The following is a 15,901-nucleotide window of genomic DNA, read 5'->3' as shown; positions in this document are numbered from 1 at the left end:
CGTCGGTGTAGCGGGCATTCGGGTTATGCTTGAAACTTCGTTGGATGGCGTTGGCTCTAGCCTGTCTTCTACTCTTGTGATATATGGGATGCATGTTGCGCGGGACACGTGCGATGCAAATGCACTCTCGAACGTCCGGTGGTATTCGCTCTTTCTTGTCCGTGTCTGCGACATACGTCTCGCTGTAGTTCAGGTGTCGCAGTACTGATCTCCCTGTGGGCGTGAGCTTGAGGCGTTCTGGCTGGCTGTTCTTGTGCGCTTCGGCGAGCTCTTGCCACGTGTTGTGGACGCCCATCTTAAGGAGACGTGATGTAGAGGCCATGGCGGGTAGTCCCAGGGCGACTTTGATTGCCTTCCTTATCATGATGTTGAGCTTTTCTATTTCACCGTTCTTCAAAGCCAGGTACGGCGTGCCGTATGTGATGCGGCTGGTGAGCAGTGCTTGTATTATGCTTAGAGTGTCTTGCTCCTTGAGCCCGCTTCTTTGGTTTGAGATCCTATTGACAAGGTGCGTGAGTTGCGAAAGGGTGCGTTCTAGTCTCGGTAGGCTTGCAGCTCCCGATCCGTCTTTGTGGATGTGGAGTCCAAGTATTCGTATGGTGTCGACTTTCGGGATTGTTGTCCCGTTGAGTGTGATGGTAGGGTCGGGCTCTTCGTAGTTGGGTGGTCGGCCTCTCGTTCTTGCTTTCAGAACGAGGTGCTCAGACTTCTCTGGGGCGCAGCGGAGACCGCAGTCGCGGAGATAGCTTTCGATGGTGTCGACGGCTTCTTGTAAGCTACTTTCTTGCCTTCCAACGTTCGTAGCTCTGGTCCAGAGCGTGACGTCATCAGCATACATCGCGTGACGCAGATCTGGTATGGTCTCGAGGAGTGGGGGTAGCTTGATCATAGCTACGTTAAAGAGTAGCGGTGAAATGACCGACCCCTGCGGGGTGCCTCTGTTTGGAAGTAGGAAGCTTTCACTGCGGATGTTGCAGATTCCGACTGTTGCCGTGCGGTCCATCAGAAAGTTTCTGACGTATGCGTAGGTCCTAGCGCCGCAGCCGGTGTCTTCGAGATTGGTGAGGATCGCGTCGTGGCTAACGTTATCAAAGGCTCCCTTGACGTCTACTGCCACTATGGAGTAATTGCTTCGATTGTTTAAGTGATCTAGAAGGCCTTCCTTTAGTTGTAAGAGAACGTCCTGCGTTGAGAGGTGCTGCCTGAAGCCGAACATGGTGTCTGGTAGGTGACCGTTGTCTTCCAGGTACTGGGTAATGCGATCGTGAACCATATGTTCGAAAAGCTTTCCCGCGCACGAGGTGAGGGAAATTGGGCGTAGGTTCTCCAAGCTGAGAGGTTTGTTGGGCTTGGGGATCATGGTAATGTCCGAGTGTTTTCACACAGCAGGCAGTTCTCCTTTCTCCCAGCACTCATTGTAGTAACGGAGGAGAGCCTCGGTGGCCTGTGGCGGTAGGTTGCGTAGGTGTTTGTTAATGATCCGGTCTTTACCAGGGCTAGTATTTCTAGTCAGCTTGGATAGGGCTACGTGGATTTCGGCCTGCGTGAAGGGTCGGTCGAGTTCTGTATTCGGTTTTCCAGAGTATTCTTTGCTGCGAGTTGACGCGGTAGAGGGTGCGTCTCCGCATAGTTTCTTTTGTAGTTCTCGCAGGAAGGTGTTCTTCTGATCCGGCGTGGTTGTGGATAAGACTGTGAAGATGTTGCTTCTGTTTCGTTTTGGTGGGTTCAGTGGCCAGGAGTGCGCGTAGGAGGTGCCAGGTCCTCTTCGTGCTCAGAGTCTGTGTAGCTTGTCACAGAAAGCGTGCCAGTTCTGCCTGGCGAGGTGGTCCGCATAGTCTTGAGCCTGCTTGGTCAGGAGAGCAATACGTGTTTTTAGCTTTCTGTTAAGCTTTTGTCGCTTCCATCTCTTGAGGAGGCCACGTCTTGCCTCCCAGAGATGGAGGAGGTGCGTGTCGACCGCGGGTGTATCGGCATCGAGTTGTATGATCTTGGTGTAACGTTCTGCTGTGTCTAATACATTTTTGAGCCACTCGTCAATGTCAGTTATGCTTGCTCCGGAATCTAGCTTGTCCCTAAAGGATTTCCATTCAGTTAACCGTGCAGTTCCGGTCTTGTTCTGTTTACGGGTGTGTGCTACATCTAATTGGAGGATATGGTGATCGCTACCTAAGGTTTCCTGGAGTCGACTCCACTCTGCCCAGGGGACGTCAGCAGTAAAGGTTAGATCGGGGTTGGTGTCCCTCGAGACGCTGTTTCCAATTCTTGTGGTCTGGAGAGGATCATTCCAGAGGGTGAGTCTGTGTTGCTGGGCAGCATCATCCACTCTAGCACCCTTCTTTGTGGTGGTATGATAGCCCCATGCCGTGTGCGAGGCATTGAAGTCTCCCACTATGACGAGTTGGTGTCCATTCGTGGATTTCCTGATTTTTCGCACAAAGTGATCGAAGTCCGGTAGCTGGTCGCGAGGCGGGCTGTACACGCTGGCCACGAATAGGCTTTTCTGCGTCTTTCGTTCCGGTAAAACCTCGATTAAGGTGTGTTCGGTCTGGGTGTCCTCTACGTCATGTTTTTGGGCTGTGAAAGTTTTCTTCACCAGTATGGCAGTTCGTCGGGTTTGTGCATATGTGGCGTATCCTTGCAGTCGGACGTTCTGCGTGTTGGTTTCCTGTAGTGCTATGACGTCGGGTTGATTCAGCTTGACGAATTCTTGTAGATTGGCGTGTCGAGGGCGGTATGATCGACAGTTCCATTGCCATATTCGTATAGTTGAATGCTGGTTCTTTGCCTTGTGGTTAGGGGTCGCCATCGTCGTAAGATTCGAATTCGCGTCGGCGATCGCGAGTGGGCGAGACCGAGTGAGAGTCGCTGTGGCTGTTCGCCCGTGCCTTCTTCCGAGTCGTGGGGCGCGAATTGTCGAGCTGTGCTTTAGTGATGTAGTTGTTCTTTACATGCGCGATAAAATTGCTGAGCTGTGGTGCGATCCCATCAATTTTGGCGTTTAACGTGGCGATCTTGTTTTCGAAGGTAGCGGCTGTTTTTTCGACAGCTGATTGGACAACTTTTTCCATTGTGGCGTGAATGTTCTTCATAAAGGCTTCTTGAAATATCAGGCACCTTGCATCTACTATGGCTTCAACGTCGGCCTTGGTCAACGTCGTTCCCGACTGTCTGTTTATGTTTTCGAGCTCCTGGCATTTTTGATGCAGCTTGTCTGTGAGTTCTTGTTGCTCTTTGCATTTTTGAAGCAGTTTGTCGGTGAGCTCTTGCTCTTTCTGTTGACTGCGGATTAGCTTGTCTATGAGGTCTTGCTGGCTTTGTAATTGGCTGTGCTGATTCTGCAGTTTGCTCTGTTGGTTCTGCTGCTTGTTTGCTGGGACCCGAATGACTGCCGCATCGGCCGATGCATCCAAGCTGCTCGTACCAGCCGAGTCGCTCGAGCCGTTTACCGCATCGGCGTAGCTCGCGCGTTTGACTGAGCGGGTGCGAGAGCGGGAACGTGAGCGCGAAGCACTTCGCAGTATTGGCTTGGTGCTGCGCCTGGGCGAGCTGCCCGCACTGACACTGCTCGAACTGGTGGCCGAGGTGCCCAGCTCCGGGAACTCTTCACTGCTGGAGCTCCAGCGGTTGTCTCTTTCTTGTAGTCTGCTAAGGCGCTGTTGCCGTATATTGTAGGGTGGAGGGCTTGGCTTCAGTTTCTTCTTGCACTCTGTACTTGCAGTTTCGTGCGCTTCTCCGCAGAGCTTGCAGGTCGGTTTCCAGTCATGGTCTTGTGGTTGTCCAGTCTTGCCGCACTTGTAGCAAAAATCTGGGATGGGTTTCGGACAGACGTCTTGGCGGTGTCCCGTGTTGCCACAGGTGCGGCAGTACTGCACTGACTTGCGATATGGTCTGCAGCGGAAGTCTACGCTCTGGAAGATGATGTAGTAGGGAACGTGCGGTCCTTCGAAGAATACGATTGCCGCGGTCGACTGACCCATCATTCGGGCGTGAAGGACGGTGTATCGTGCCGGTGCTCGGATTCGTGCCATAAGTTCTGCGGTGCTTGTTCCTGGTATGAGGCCATTGATGACGCCTCGGGATACGTCGTCAGGGGTTCGTATGTTGCCTTTGACGTTGTGGTAAGTGCCTCCGAGCTGTATTCTGTTGATGCTGACCAGCATCTTGGCGTCTTCCTTGTCGGCCGTGCTTGCGATGATTAAATTTTCGATTCTCTGTACTTGTACGCGTACTTTATCATTGAAGTCCTGCTGCGATAGTCCACTCGCTCTACCGATGGCGTGCATGACTGCGACGGTATGCCATTTGGCGAGGTCGAGACCTGCTTGCGGGCGGTAGACGATCTTAAAGTCGTCAAGTGGCAGGGGCGGCATCCTGGGCCTGCGTTGTTGCTGTAAAGGTGCTGCATTGGGCGTTTGCTCATCGGTTGGTTTTTTTGCCGGCGTCTTTGAATTCGAGGTGTCCTTCTTTGCTTTCTTGTTTCTTGTGATCCAGGTGCTTTCCGCTTCGATTGTTCGGCCGCTTTCTGCATCATAGTTCCAGGTACCTTCCCCGGTGTTTTCTTCCGTCCGGTCTGTTTGCATTGCATTTGCTTCATCTTCTTTCTGGTTTGTCATTTCGCTTGTAGAAGCTGCTTCTCGGCTCATCGTAGGGGCTCTTCGCCGTGGCGTGGGCGAGCGCTCGTGTGCTCGTGCTCACGCGGCGCGTGGCGCGCGGCGCGAGGGTGTTTCTGCCGATGAGATCGCGGGAGCTGGTTCTGGCGTTAGGCTTAACCGGGCGGGTGGGCGGTCGTCGGGAATAACGCTTTATATCTTGAGATAAGGTGCACTCACCCGAAAGTGGCTAGTGTCCGCCGGTTACTCTGGTCTTGCCGGCTGCACCGGTGCAAAACTTGGGTTCGTCACTGGCCTTTTTCCGGGTTGAGAAGCACGAGAAGCGGGAGCCCATGTGAGACACTGCTGAACTCCACGGCCCCCTCTCTACCCAACAACATAATTTTTTTTCTGATGTCCGCGCCTCATTCAAAATAAATTGTAATTGTGGACAAACCTCATGTTAATGTAACCGCTGTCAGAAAGATTTGAGAGAATGTCTAATAAATTCTTCAGTTGTTCTTGTCAAAATGCCCGTAAGCCAACTCTTAGCGTAACATTAGCAGGGCTTACTGAAGTACTTTTAGACGCCCACAGCTATAAAATGTATTGATCAACACAGCTACTATACCTTTGAATGATCCGTTCAAGCCATCTTTTAGGCATCAAATAGCTACTTCCGTGTTTCGTGGGTAGAGGAGGGTAGTAAATTATTCACTGAACAATTAGGATTTTATAGCGTTTCGCATCATTAAAGCATCACCAATGCTAATGCTGTTGCGCCATGAGCTAACAAGTAATCAAACCAGTTTTATAACTTGGTGGCGGGTCTGTAGTCCGAGCAGCACGAAAACAAATAGGACCCGCCGTGGTAGCTCGGTGCTAATGGTGTTGGGCTGCTGAGTACGAGGTCGCAGGATCAAATCCCCGCCACGGCAGCCGCATTGCCATGGGGGCGAAATACGAAAATACCCGTGTACTTAGATTTAGCTGCACGTTAAAGAACCCCAGGTGGTCGAAATTTCCGGAGTCCTCCACTACGGCGTGCCTCATAATCAGAAAGTGGTTTGACACGTAAAACCCCATAATTTAATTTTTTTTAAACACACAGCCAATCTCAATAATTACGACAAAGCATACCTAATAATTGGACCTCAGCTTGAGAGTAGACGTAGCGATGACAGATTTTACCGCTTGTGTCAGGCTTACAGGGCGGAGAGACAGTAACAAGCTCGAATTCGGATCGAAGTGGGTGGTCGGCACTGTATGGACGCTGCCATTTTGCCACGGTTAGCGTGAATATTTACGGTTACCGGCGGTAACTGCCACACTAATTCTCGGAATACGACCTGCATGCGCAAAGGTCCTAACGTGTCACGCATCGCTGTACCGTATCAAGTAGCGAGCAAAAGTAAAACGTTCTAGTGTAGCCAATAATCAGCCAGTTACGCCCGGAACTATATACTACTGCGCAAGGATATTGCCTGTGTACGCCTCGTAGCTTCGGCAGTGCTGCAACTGGCTTGTCGGATGGAGGTGGCGTTAAAGGTTGTCTCCTTTGGATGGACCGAACACTGGTCTATGAAAAGCAAAATCTTTCAGTTATTTGCTGCCATTTTCCAATCCAAGTTCGTGAGGAACTCACGGAAAACATCTGCGGTCATCCACACTTTCTTGTTCCCCTTGTACAAACAAGGTAAACGTGCTACCGATCGGAAGCACCTCGGCTGTTTGGACTTGTCTATAACGGTCAGCTGCATTTTCTCTGAGCCGTTTGCACTCACGCAAAAAAGCATGGTCACTCTTTCTTTACTTTTTTCGCCGTCCTGGCAAGCCTGGCCCTTCATGCATAAGCTCCTCTCCGGCTGCAAGCTGAAAAAGAGGCCCACTTTGTCAGCGTTAAATACGTCGCATGGTGCGTAGCCCGAAATCAGCACCGGCAGTGTGTTGAGCCAGTCGCTGACAGCTGACTCACCCACTTTCTTCCCTTCTCCGCAAACAACTCTGTAGACAAGTCCATGCATTTCTTTAAAACTGTGCAGCCATCCCCCGGAAGCTTGAAAATTTTCAATTCCAAGGGAAAGTGCAACGTTATCTGCCTTCACGCTTGCCATCCACGTTGACGCCGGCCGCAGTAACTTCACGAAACCATGTCAGCAGGACCTCTTCCAGCTTTACTTGTGTAGCTGTCTTCACCTGCTTGACGTTCACACCGAAGTGCTGGGCATTCTTCAGCACAACGTCTCGCTGCCCAACAATGATGCAGAGCATCGACGGTGCTATGCCTAACTTGTTTGCCAACTCAACACGTTTCTTTTTAGGGTTTTCGTCAACCTTCTTGAGGATTTCAATAGTCTCCTTAAACGAAGCGGAGAAGGGCAAAGGAGGCGATGCTGTCGGGCAGGACGAGGGTAGGAGGAGGCGCGCTGGATTGACCTCCTCTGGCAGTTGCTAAGGCTTCTGTGCGCGCTATGGACGTACCGGGTTCCTCTCGTGATCGAAAGGCCCAGCGCCGAGCGAGAAGGACGGAGCAGCGACGCAACCGGCGGCAGGCCGAACGCGAGTCGACCGACCCCGAAGTCGTCGCCAAGGGCCGGGCACGAGCTGAACAAGTCCGGCAAAAGGCGCGGGCTAGGCTTGCCCAGGATAAAGCCCCTACATCCACGCGTCGCCGCCGACCAGGTTAAGTACCGCCAACCTGCCCTCCTCCTCCACGCTCCTCTCCCACTCACCTCCTCAGCTTCCGGCGTCAAGCGGAACTTACGTAGCTTCAGCTTCCTGTTCCGAGTGGAATTGACCCTATGTTTATTTAGCGTTGTTTACTTTCGCGTCTACGGAGAGGTTTTAATTGCACCAGCTGCGGTTGAAACTGTTAATGCGATTCCATCCAAGAATCACTGCCTACTGTAATCGGCGATCTGGTCGTGTTCGCTGCATCGCGTCAACCTGCGACAAGTTGTGCCACGAGAGACAACGTACAGTGGAATGTAGTGCCTGGGTGCTTGGAGACCGCTCCCGTTTTTTGTGCATTTGGAAAACAGCGACCGCAAACTACTACTTCAGCGGAATACAACAGCTTGTCCCCTTCGAATTCTTCTTGTTTTGAAGCATACATCCCCTCCAGCCAGCACGTATGGAGGGACTTTAGTGAAGGAGTTCGCGACGCCAATTTGTACGGCAGACGCATAGAGTTTATGCTGTTGATTCTGAGATTGAAGTTGTCTCGTACGGAAGATCGAAGGTAACGAACGTCCCAAGTGCGTGCACTGCGTGAAGAACTGCAATGACGTGAAGCTATGAAATATAACAAGTTCAAATTTGCGTGGAGGGCATTCAGTGGCATGGTGAAAACAAGTGTGCTTTTCTTGTGCGATATGAGTGGAGGTGTGCAGTGAATTGGTGCGTGCGTGCGTGTTGTAACGCGTGCAAAGGTGTACGGCGAATTGTGTTCGTGTGTTGTGCACCAGCCCATGGCTCTCCGCACTTTGTCAGAGAAAGGGGACGACAGGCAAAGCGTGCGGGCGCAGCGTACGCAAACAAGCACGTAGATGCACACGAATGACGCTTGGTGGAATGGCTAGAGCGAGCTACTCAAATTAGCACCGGTTGCTAAGCACGGGCGTCTCGCCATCGTCTGCAATCACAGTGGAAATTCTCGCAGCGGAACTCCAGGAAGCGTAAATGCCGGAACCGGAAATCTTAAAACCGGATATGCTGGAACCGGAAATGCCGGAAGCGGAAATGCCGGAACCGGATTTGGTGTGAGGGGAAAAGGCGGTTGTCGCTACTTAAGAAAGCGGCGGTGGCGCGTGGATGGAGGGGCTTTAGCCCAGGAGGCTCCCGAGAACTGCGACAATGCAAACATTCTACGCGCAATGTGCAAAAAGGAAATGGCACCCATACGCTCGCGCGTAACCCGCGTTCAGGGAGTGAAACGTTATTGAATATTTTCTAAAAATTTTAGTAAAGTATCTTTCGAAAATAAGCAAAATAACCGGCAGTATTGGGCCTATAATTAATTTCATTCTTCTTTGCTTTCTTATACGGGTGCTTTACTACCAGTACCTTCAGTATGTCCGGTATGATTCCAGTACTTACTATACCATTAGTTAACAGAAAATCTTCATTCAATTGGTCAAAGCTACAGAAAATTACCCTTGGCCTAATCTTATCCATGCCTTCTGGTTTATTGGTTGGTATTCCTTTCATAATATCCCCAAGCTCCATTTCAGTTATCGGCAGTAGGAAAGCCGACTGCAGCGATGACGTAAGCTCTGCTCTATCAACCATGCTGTCTTCTATTTCGCTTCTAAGGTCATCTTCAGAATTAATATAATGACTATTCAACTTCCGAGCTAGATGCCAAGCCTCAAGTCTGCCTTTAAAAGTTGGTATAATTATCTGGTCATTTCTTTCCTTTTTTGCCGCATGCATTCGCTGAATACGTATACCACGCGTTCTTCGGATTCGTTTTACTGTCCCATAAATTATTTTCGAAATAACGCTTCCTTGCTAATTCTAGCTTGGCTGCAATTTTGTTGCGCATCACTTTATATTCTTATTTAATATCAAATTATATAGATTTTTACAGCATTGTTTCCAGAGAACGTCATTTTCGTTGCTTAGTTCCATTATTTCCCTACACAGGGTGCCCAAATGTCATGAACCAAGATTTAAAAATACGCAAATGCCACGTAGCTGGACAGAATCAAGGTAATGTTGTCTGCCGTCACTTGGAGATGCTTCCGGGTATTTTTGCACATTCCACCTAATTGCGTAATTAGTTTTAATTAATCTTCAACATCTCAAATATTATGATTATATGAAAAGAGTGAATGACAAAATTGTAGAGAAGCATGAATAGCTCCCGATACAGCTTTCTGTTGCTCAATACCGGCTACATAAAAGTGTTTTTCCAAGCGTGAAAGAAGCCCGCGAATACACGCAATGTTCCTCGAGCGGCCAGTGGCGCTGCAAAACAACAAATTTATTTATTGATAAGGATAAAGTAAAATAGTGTTGCACGGTCTCGCCACGAGTATATAAATTTTATTAGTAGTTTTAGTTCAATGAATCAAACTGTGCATCGGTTTATTTAAAAAGCGTTTTTTTTTTCTTTCCCAATGTTTGTTTCATCCTCACATAGTCGAGCTTCAATCGCTGCTTCCATAACCACCCTTGCTGATTTCAGCAACAATTGGTTCTGAATCATTTTTGCCCGAAACTTCGCGACCTGTTTGGATCGACCTTGGCATACGTCTTCATTCTTCTATGCAGACCACCAAGCGCGAGTGCCTTATTGAACTAAGTTAATGTTTAAAAGTAAATTGCCGCAGAAATGCGTATAGTAAGACTTACACGCAAGCTGCAAACATGATAGGTTTGGATTGTAATCTGAATATACGAGAAAATGTTAGGCGAAAATTGAAAGACAAAGCCCTTTTCAAGCTACCGTTAGAGGTCCAGCATACTTTTTGTAGGCCCTCCACCTGGCATGTGCACTATTTGAATGAATGCAATTTCTCAAAGAAAAATGTGTCAGAAAATTTGTAGAGTATGACTTACACAAAACCTACAGAAATTATAGTAACGGATTGTAATTCGAATATACGGGAAAAAATAATTTCATTACGCGGAAACTCAAACACAAACCCCTTTTTCAACTGCCGGTTATGGGGAGAGCACGCCACGAAAAATCCCGACCAACTAGAGGCTAACAGCTTCGCTGTAAAAAAAAAAAAAAGAAAAAGAAGGACTTTTGCAAAGCGAGAGTTTGCCGTGCACAAAGAAAATGCGCGAACATGGCAGGAAAAACCGCAGCAAGCAATCGGCGAGCTCCGCATACGACTTCCGCATACTACTGATCCCTGAGGCTTAGTGTTGCACCATTATGACTCCGCTTGCCAGCAATGATTTCAGGCTGCAGCGACAGATGACGCTGCAGTAGACATGAGTGCTCCAGCACCCCAAGGTGTCATCGCGAAAAGAGACACGCTTTCACCCCCTACTTTAGTACAACATGCATAATATTCCACTGAGGAAGGAAAGCGTAGCAGCTCTCGCTGCGCAAAGGACATGGCACACTGTAGTAGCTTCGACGGGGGGGCCGGACGCGGGACCTACGGCGTGTGGCCTAACGGCCTGGCGCGAAGCGCCGCAAAAGAAGAGCCGGATTTCTCGAGCCGAGGACTCCAAGAGAGAGAGAGGAGAGAGTATTTATCAGAAAAACGCAGATTTTTGCCGGCGCGTACACTCTAAGAACAGCTTACACACTTTGGCGTGCCCCTTCTGCCACACAACGATAATCGTCATCTGCCTCGATGCGTTTTCTTTCTTTAACGCTGCGAGCCCGGTACTTTCCAGTAACGAACGGCACGCGCGTTATGAGCATGATAGCATTTCCTGTCGGCAATGCTATCATGCTGATAACGCGCGTGCCGTTCGTTACTGGAAAGTACCGGGCTTGTAGCGTTAAAGAAAGAAAACGCATCAAGGCAGATGACGATTATCGTTGTGTGGCAGTATTAAGGGGCACGCCAAAGGGTGTAAACTGTTCTTACAGTGTATACAACCGCTGCCATGCTACTCTGTATAGGGATGGGAAATTGGATTAGAAGATTCCAGAGGAGAGTTGGAAAAGGCGATAATAACAATAAATATGAACCAGACAAAGAATACGTTTATTCCGTTGAGGGGAAAGGAAATACATCAGGGCACACTTACAGCGTTATCCGCGGAGTGGCGCCAGCAGTCATAATCATTCGAAACCGAAACTAGATACCAAAACAGGATATATAAAGCGCCTCTCCCTTGAAAGAAAAATGTGCCAATGGCTCTCCTCGCGTAAGAAGCAAGTTTCATGACTTACAGAAGAATACAGAAGTGTAAGCAGTTATAAAGTGACTAAGGTTTGACTTATGATCATGTATCATTTATACAGTTTTGTTGGCGTCGGCCAAATGGAGAAATAAATGCAATGGAAATGCGGCACAGTATACATGCTATGTGTTAGCTTGAAATGAGTTATGACTAGAGACCACATGTACTCACCGTAACACAAGTGTTTGGTGATGATATCTTTATACAACAGGAAATTCAGGTACATGTACCTATCACAGACTTTTTTTTAAGTAGGCATCTTTGGCTTCCACATTTTTAAAGGAAAGAAGCAGCAAACATATGAAGACTGAAAATGAACACAACTTCATGAAAACACTTGCATTAAAATTCTGAATATACTCGTCTTGGGAGGAAGGAAGGAAGGAAATCAACTTTATTCAGGTCCTGCAGGCCACGAGAGCTTCGGGCTCTCATGGAGTGGGCGTCTCCCACGACGGAACCGGGAGGTTGAGTTTCCTGGCGGCGTCGTGGACCTGCTGGACGGCCCAGAGTTGGGGAGCGAGTTCTTCGCTCCGGATTGCCTCTTCAAACTTGCGCTTGTCCTGTTCGTAGTTTACGTGAGCTTGCGAGCACGGCCAGAGTAAATGATAAACGTTAAGGGATGTATTGCAATTGGTGCAATAAGACTTGTCGTAGAGCTCAGGCATGTAATGGTGTAATCTGTTTTGAGTGGGGTATGTGTCTGTTTGTAGCATTCTGAGTGTAACTGCTTGAGCTCGAGTGAGCGTGCGGTGTGGCGTGCTATATTGTCTGCGTTGTAGGTAGTAGTGTTTAGTGACTTCCTTGTATGTAGTGGGCGCGTCCTTATTCTCCGAGTGGTCGGGTGAAGCCGCGCGGTCTGTAAGCGCGCGCGCAGCCTCGTGTGCCGCCTCGTTAAGGTTGGGGACGTCGCCGAGCTTTGGTCCTGAGTGTGCCGGGAACCAGTATATGAAGTGTTTGAAAAGAGGTGCATACTTGCGCATACACGTCATACATTACAAGAGTTCACTGAGTACAAGAATCAATGGGAGGAGGAGGAGGAGGAAGTAAACTTTATTGCCATAGAAAGAGTAATTCAGCGGTCGGGCCGGATGTCTTCATCTTCTATTGGTTGATGCCGGTCTCCGGCCTGCATGGTTGGCGCCCCTATTCCAGGGCACCACTGAGCGTGGCTGCTCGTCGGGCATGATCCACCAGCCTCCGTTGGAGGCTAGGGTCGCCGCTGGAGAGCACGCTCTCCCACTGCTCCGCACTCGGATTTTCTATTTTGTGGAATGCCTTATTCGTATTGCACCCCCATGTGATGTGATAAAGTGTGGGTATTGCGCCACACCACGGGCATGTGCAGACAGCTCTGAGGCTGTCGTGGATTGAAGACTGTGCGTATAAGGCACTTTGCACTGCAAGAATGTTGGCAATTCCCCTCTGAGGATACTACTTGTATACTATTTACCTTACAAACATGTAAAGAAAGACTTTTGGAGTAAGAGCCGAATTCGCATGGGAGGGTTGAAACCTCTCTAGACAATAAACCAAGGCAGAAAGCTACTTGAAAATATAATCCTTAAACCGTACCGCAAGTTGTCTATGACGTACGTCTAGACCTACGGAGGATTGCTTCGGGTTGTAGGGTAGGATCAGAGTAAACGTTACTCGTTCAGGAACTGGAATGTGTGTCGGTGTCCTGAGTGCCTTCAGGAGCTGTGTCTTGGGAAGCAGTGTCGTGCGGACGTTCAGGAGACCTTTCTGCATGGGGTGAACCCGGTCGCATTGGTGAAACAGGCGGTTGTAATGAAGTGGATATAGTAGGAAAACGAGTACCAGTAGGAACTGGAAGAAAAGGTGGAAAACTATCATCAAAGGATGTATCGTCATGGAAATGACTCCTTTTATGTGTCGTTCTTGACGTACCGTGCACTTCACCAGTTTAGAAGCATTCCAACGTTTGCCATTTTCAAGCTGGAAAGTAGTTCGACCTACTTTACGATAAATCTTGAACGGACCGGAGTATTTAGGACCAGATTTCCGTGAGGTACGAACTCTAACAAGATCGCCTGGCTGAAACTGAGGTAATTTGGTTGCGCTACAACAATCTACATACTTTTTGATATTTTCCTGTTTTTGACGTACTCGACTCTGCACTTCCTGGCGCAACTTCGGAGAAGCAAATTGAGGATGAATTGGAGGCATGTTTGCGACGTCAAGATGAGTTCGTGGTTGACGACTATGAAGCAGTAGTAGAACGGCAAAGGCAAGTAGCAAGTAGAGCAAACGGTCCCACCCGCGTTGCCAGTTTGTAGTAGCTTCGACGGGGCGGCCGGACGCGGGACCTACGGCGTGAGGCCTGCTGCAAAAGAAGAGCCGCACTGCTCCAGTCGGGGTCCAAACGAAGAATGCGTTTATTCCGGTGAGGGGAAAGGAAATACATCAGGGAACACTTACAGCGTTAGGCGCGAAGAGGCGCCAGCAGTCATAACCACTCAAAACCGAAACTGGATACCGAAACAGGATATTACACACACCAACATAGCTGCACTTCCGGCTTCAAAAACATGACGTCAAGCTCTGTCCTATTTTCTCTCTTTCCTCCATTATAATCATGACAATAAATAAACGACGTGATTCTGAGGGCGCTATTGCGGCATCACTGAGATCACTAGAACGAATTGCAGGGTAGCAGGGCACCACAGCTCGTGAAAAGGTTCATTTGGTGCAGGCAATCGAACGTACCTAACATGTACAACCCAGTACAACGTGCTACCGAAATCGCTTCCGCCGCTTCAGCCAGCAAAAGCATTGCCTTTAAGATCCGCGTTTTAAATGCAGAGGGCGTCATTGTATGAAGCGCGGACTCGCGCAAAGCTCTTGCGATGCCATAGTTTTTTTCTACTTCTGGTCCCAGTTGACTTTTCGGCCACAAACGTTGGTGTGGCAGCCGTGTTCAAAAGTGAACAAATAACAAAAACTGGCGTAGCGGTCTGGCGTGGTGGGTATGGACTGAAGGTGCGGAAGTTCGCCAGATTTTACTAAACGGATTCGTTTAGCCGCACGTTTCTGCGAGTGGTGCAAACTCTCCGATTCTCTAGTTGGAGCGGACCAAGACGCTCCACGAGCAACCAAAGCCAAAGCATGTCCTCCAAAACCGAAATGAGTACGTATCCAGCCTCACATTCGAGGCTCGCCGAGTTCTAAGAATAGGCTTCTGCGTTATTTTGCTGTGCTCTGCCGGTGAAGACGCACCGTGAAGTCAGACAGTTTATGATAACATTTGAATGTGTGCTTTTTTTCCCCCCACCCGTTGTCTGTTCGTACAAAGCGAGCGGCAAGCCTTCCGGTTGCGAGCGTAGCGCTGTGAGCAGCGCGACATGCCGCCGTTTGATATTGCACGATAGTGAGCAGTGATGAACTCGTCCTGCAAATCTGACAGCGGCGGATGAAACTATTTCTGCCCCTGTGTGCTGCGGAAGCAGTCTTGTTGACGGCTGCCCTTTAGCGTATGTAATGTGACACGGCTCAGCCGACAGCACTCCTCGGCGCAGTGATGGGACCTGAAGGCGCTTAGGAGACTGGCAACAGCGGCGTTTAAGAATCCGAGACGGGCCTTGTCGACAAAGCGCCTAGTGCGTGAGCTTTCCTTCAGTTGCTTAGTGCGATTCATGGCTCATGACACCGAAAGCTAACGCGATGCTGTCGCGCTCATGCTGTTTTCTATGCGATACGCTTTCGGTTTTTTGTGCCGGTTTCCAGTGCACTTCGCACCGGCTAGAGCATCAGGCCTGCGACTGTTGAGGAGTACGCCATGCGTCGTTTAATTTCAATTTCAATCAATCAATTTTGTTATTATTAGACATTTTTTACAATTACAAAGGAAATGTAATACAGAAGGAGGCCCCAAAGTAAAAATTGTTAGGGGGACCTCCTGTTATAACACGTATAAAAATGTAGAATATGAGATTGGCAACGAAGGTAAGAACAGCGTGAAAATACAATCAACATATTAGAAGTAATTAGTGAAACATCTGGTAGTTGAAGATTACACACAAATGAGCAAGAATAATTATATATTGAAATACACATGAAAGTACGAAGATTACTGCAATTGAATAGCAGTATAATGATTATGTGACAACAGTGCACAATCCAACAATGCAACAAAACTAATTTACAGACAGCTAATATCTATGAACATAAAACGAGAAAAACAATAAAATGTGGCTACACAGTACTGAATGTATATACATACACGCACTCCATTCCGTATTTCAGATTTCTGTGTGCTGTCATCGGCATGGCAGATTGTGGGTGCGCTCACGTCTATATGGAATAAGGCCCTTCACTGGTGCTCCTCAATGTCCATGCTTGCTACGCTTAAAGCATACAAAAACCTGAATGCATGCCTGACCTTCTACTGAGTTGAGCCAAAGTGTTCGAGC

The 15,901-nt window shown here is 48.8% G+C and overlaps 1 protein-coding gene across 3 annotated transcripts in view; it reads left to right on the top strand.

Annotated features, from left to right (window-relative positions):
- The first annotated feature begins 14,374 nt into the window (after nucleotides 1–14,374).
- LOC142587549 (uncharacterized protein C19orf47) overlaps nucleotides 14,375–15,901 on the top strand; it is a 32,687-nt gene continuing 31,160 nt past the window's right edge. Inside the window, exons 1-2 of one of the 3 annotated variants that reach the window (XM_075698633.1) lie at nucleotides 14,375–14,471; nucleotides 14,555–14,619. In XM_075698633.1, the coding sequence (XP_075554748.1) occupies nucleotides 14,598–14,619 (22 nt within the window). In that variant the 5' untranslated portion in view covers nucleotides 14,375–14,471; nucleotides 14,555–14,597. Of the gene's footprint in view, nucleotides 14,620–15,901 lie in introns of all 3 variants that reach the window. The other 2 variants (XM_075698634.1, XM_075698632.1) reach the window with 2 other exon arrangements.

The sequence above is a fragment of the Dermacentor variabilis genome, chromosome 7, assembly GCF_050947875.1.
Source record: "Dermacentor variabilis isolate Ectoservices chromosome 7, ASM5094787v1, whole genome shotgun sequence".
Taxonomy (NCBI): domain Eukaryota; kingdom Metazoa; phylum Arthropoda; class Arachnida; order Ixodida; family Ixodidae; genus Dermacentor; species Dermacentor variabilis.
Note: the sequence above shows the minus strand (reverse complement) of the source record. Positions and strands in the feature narration are given on the sequence as shown.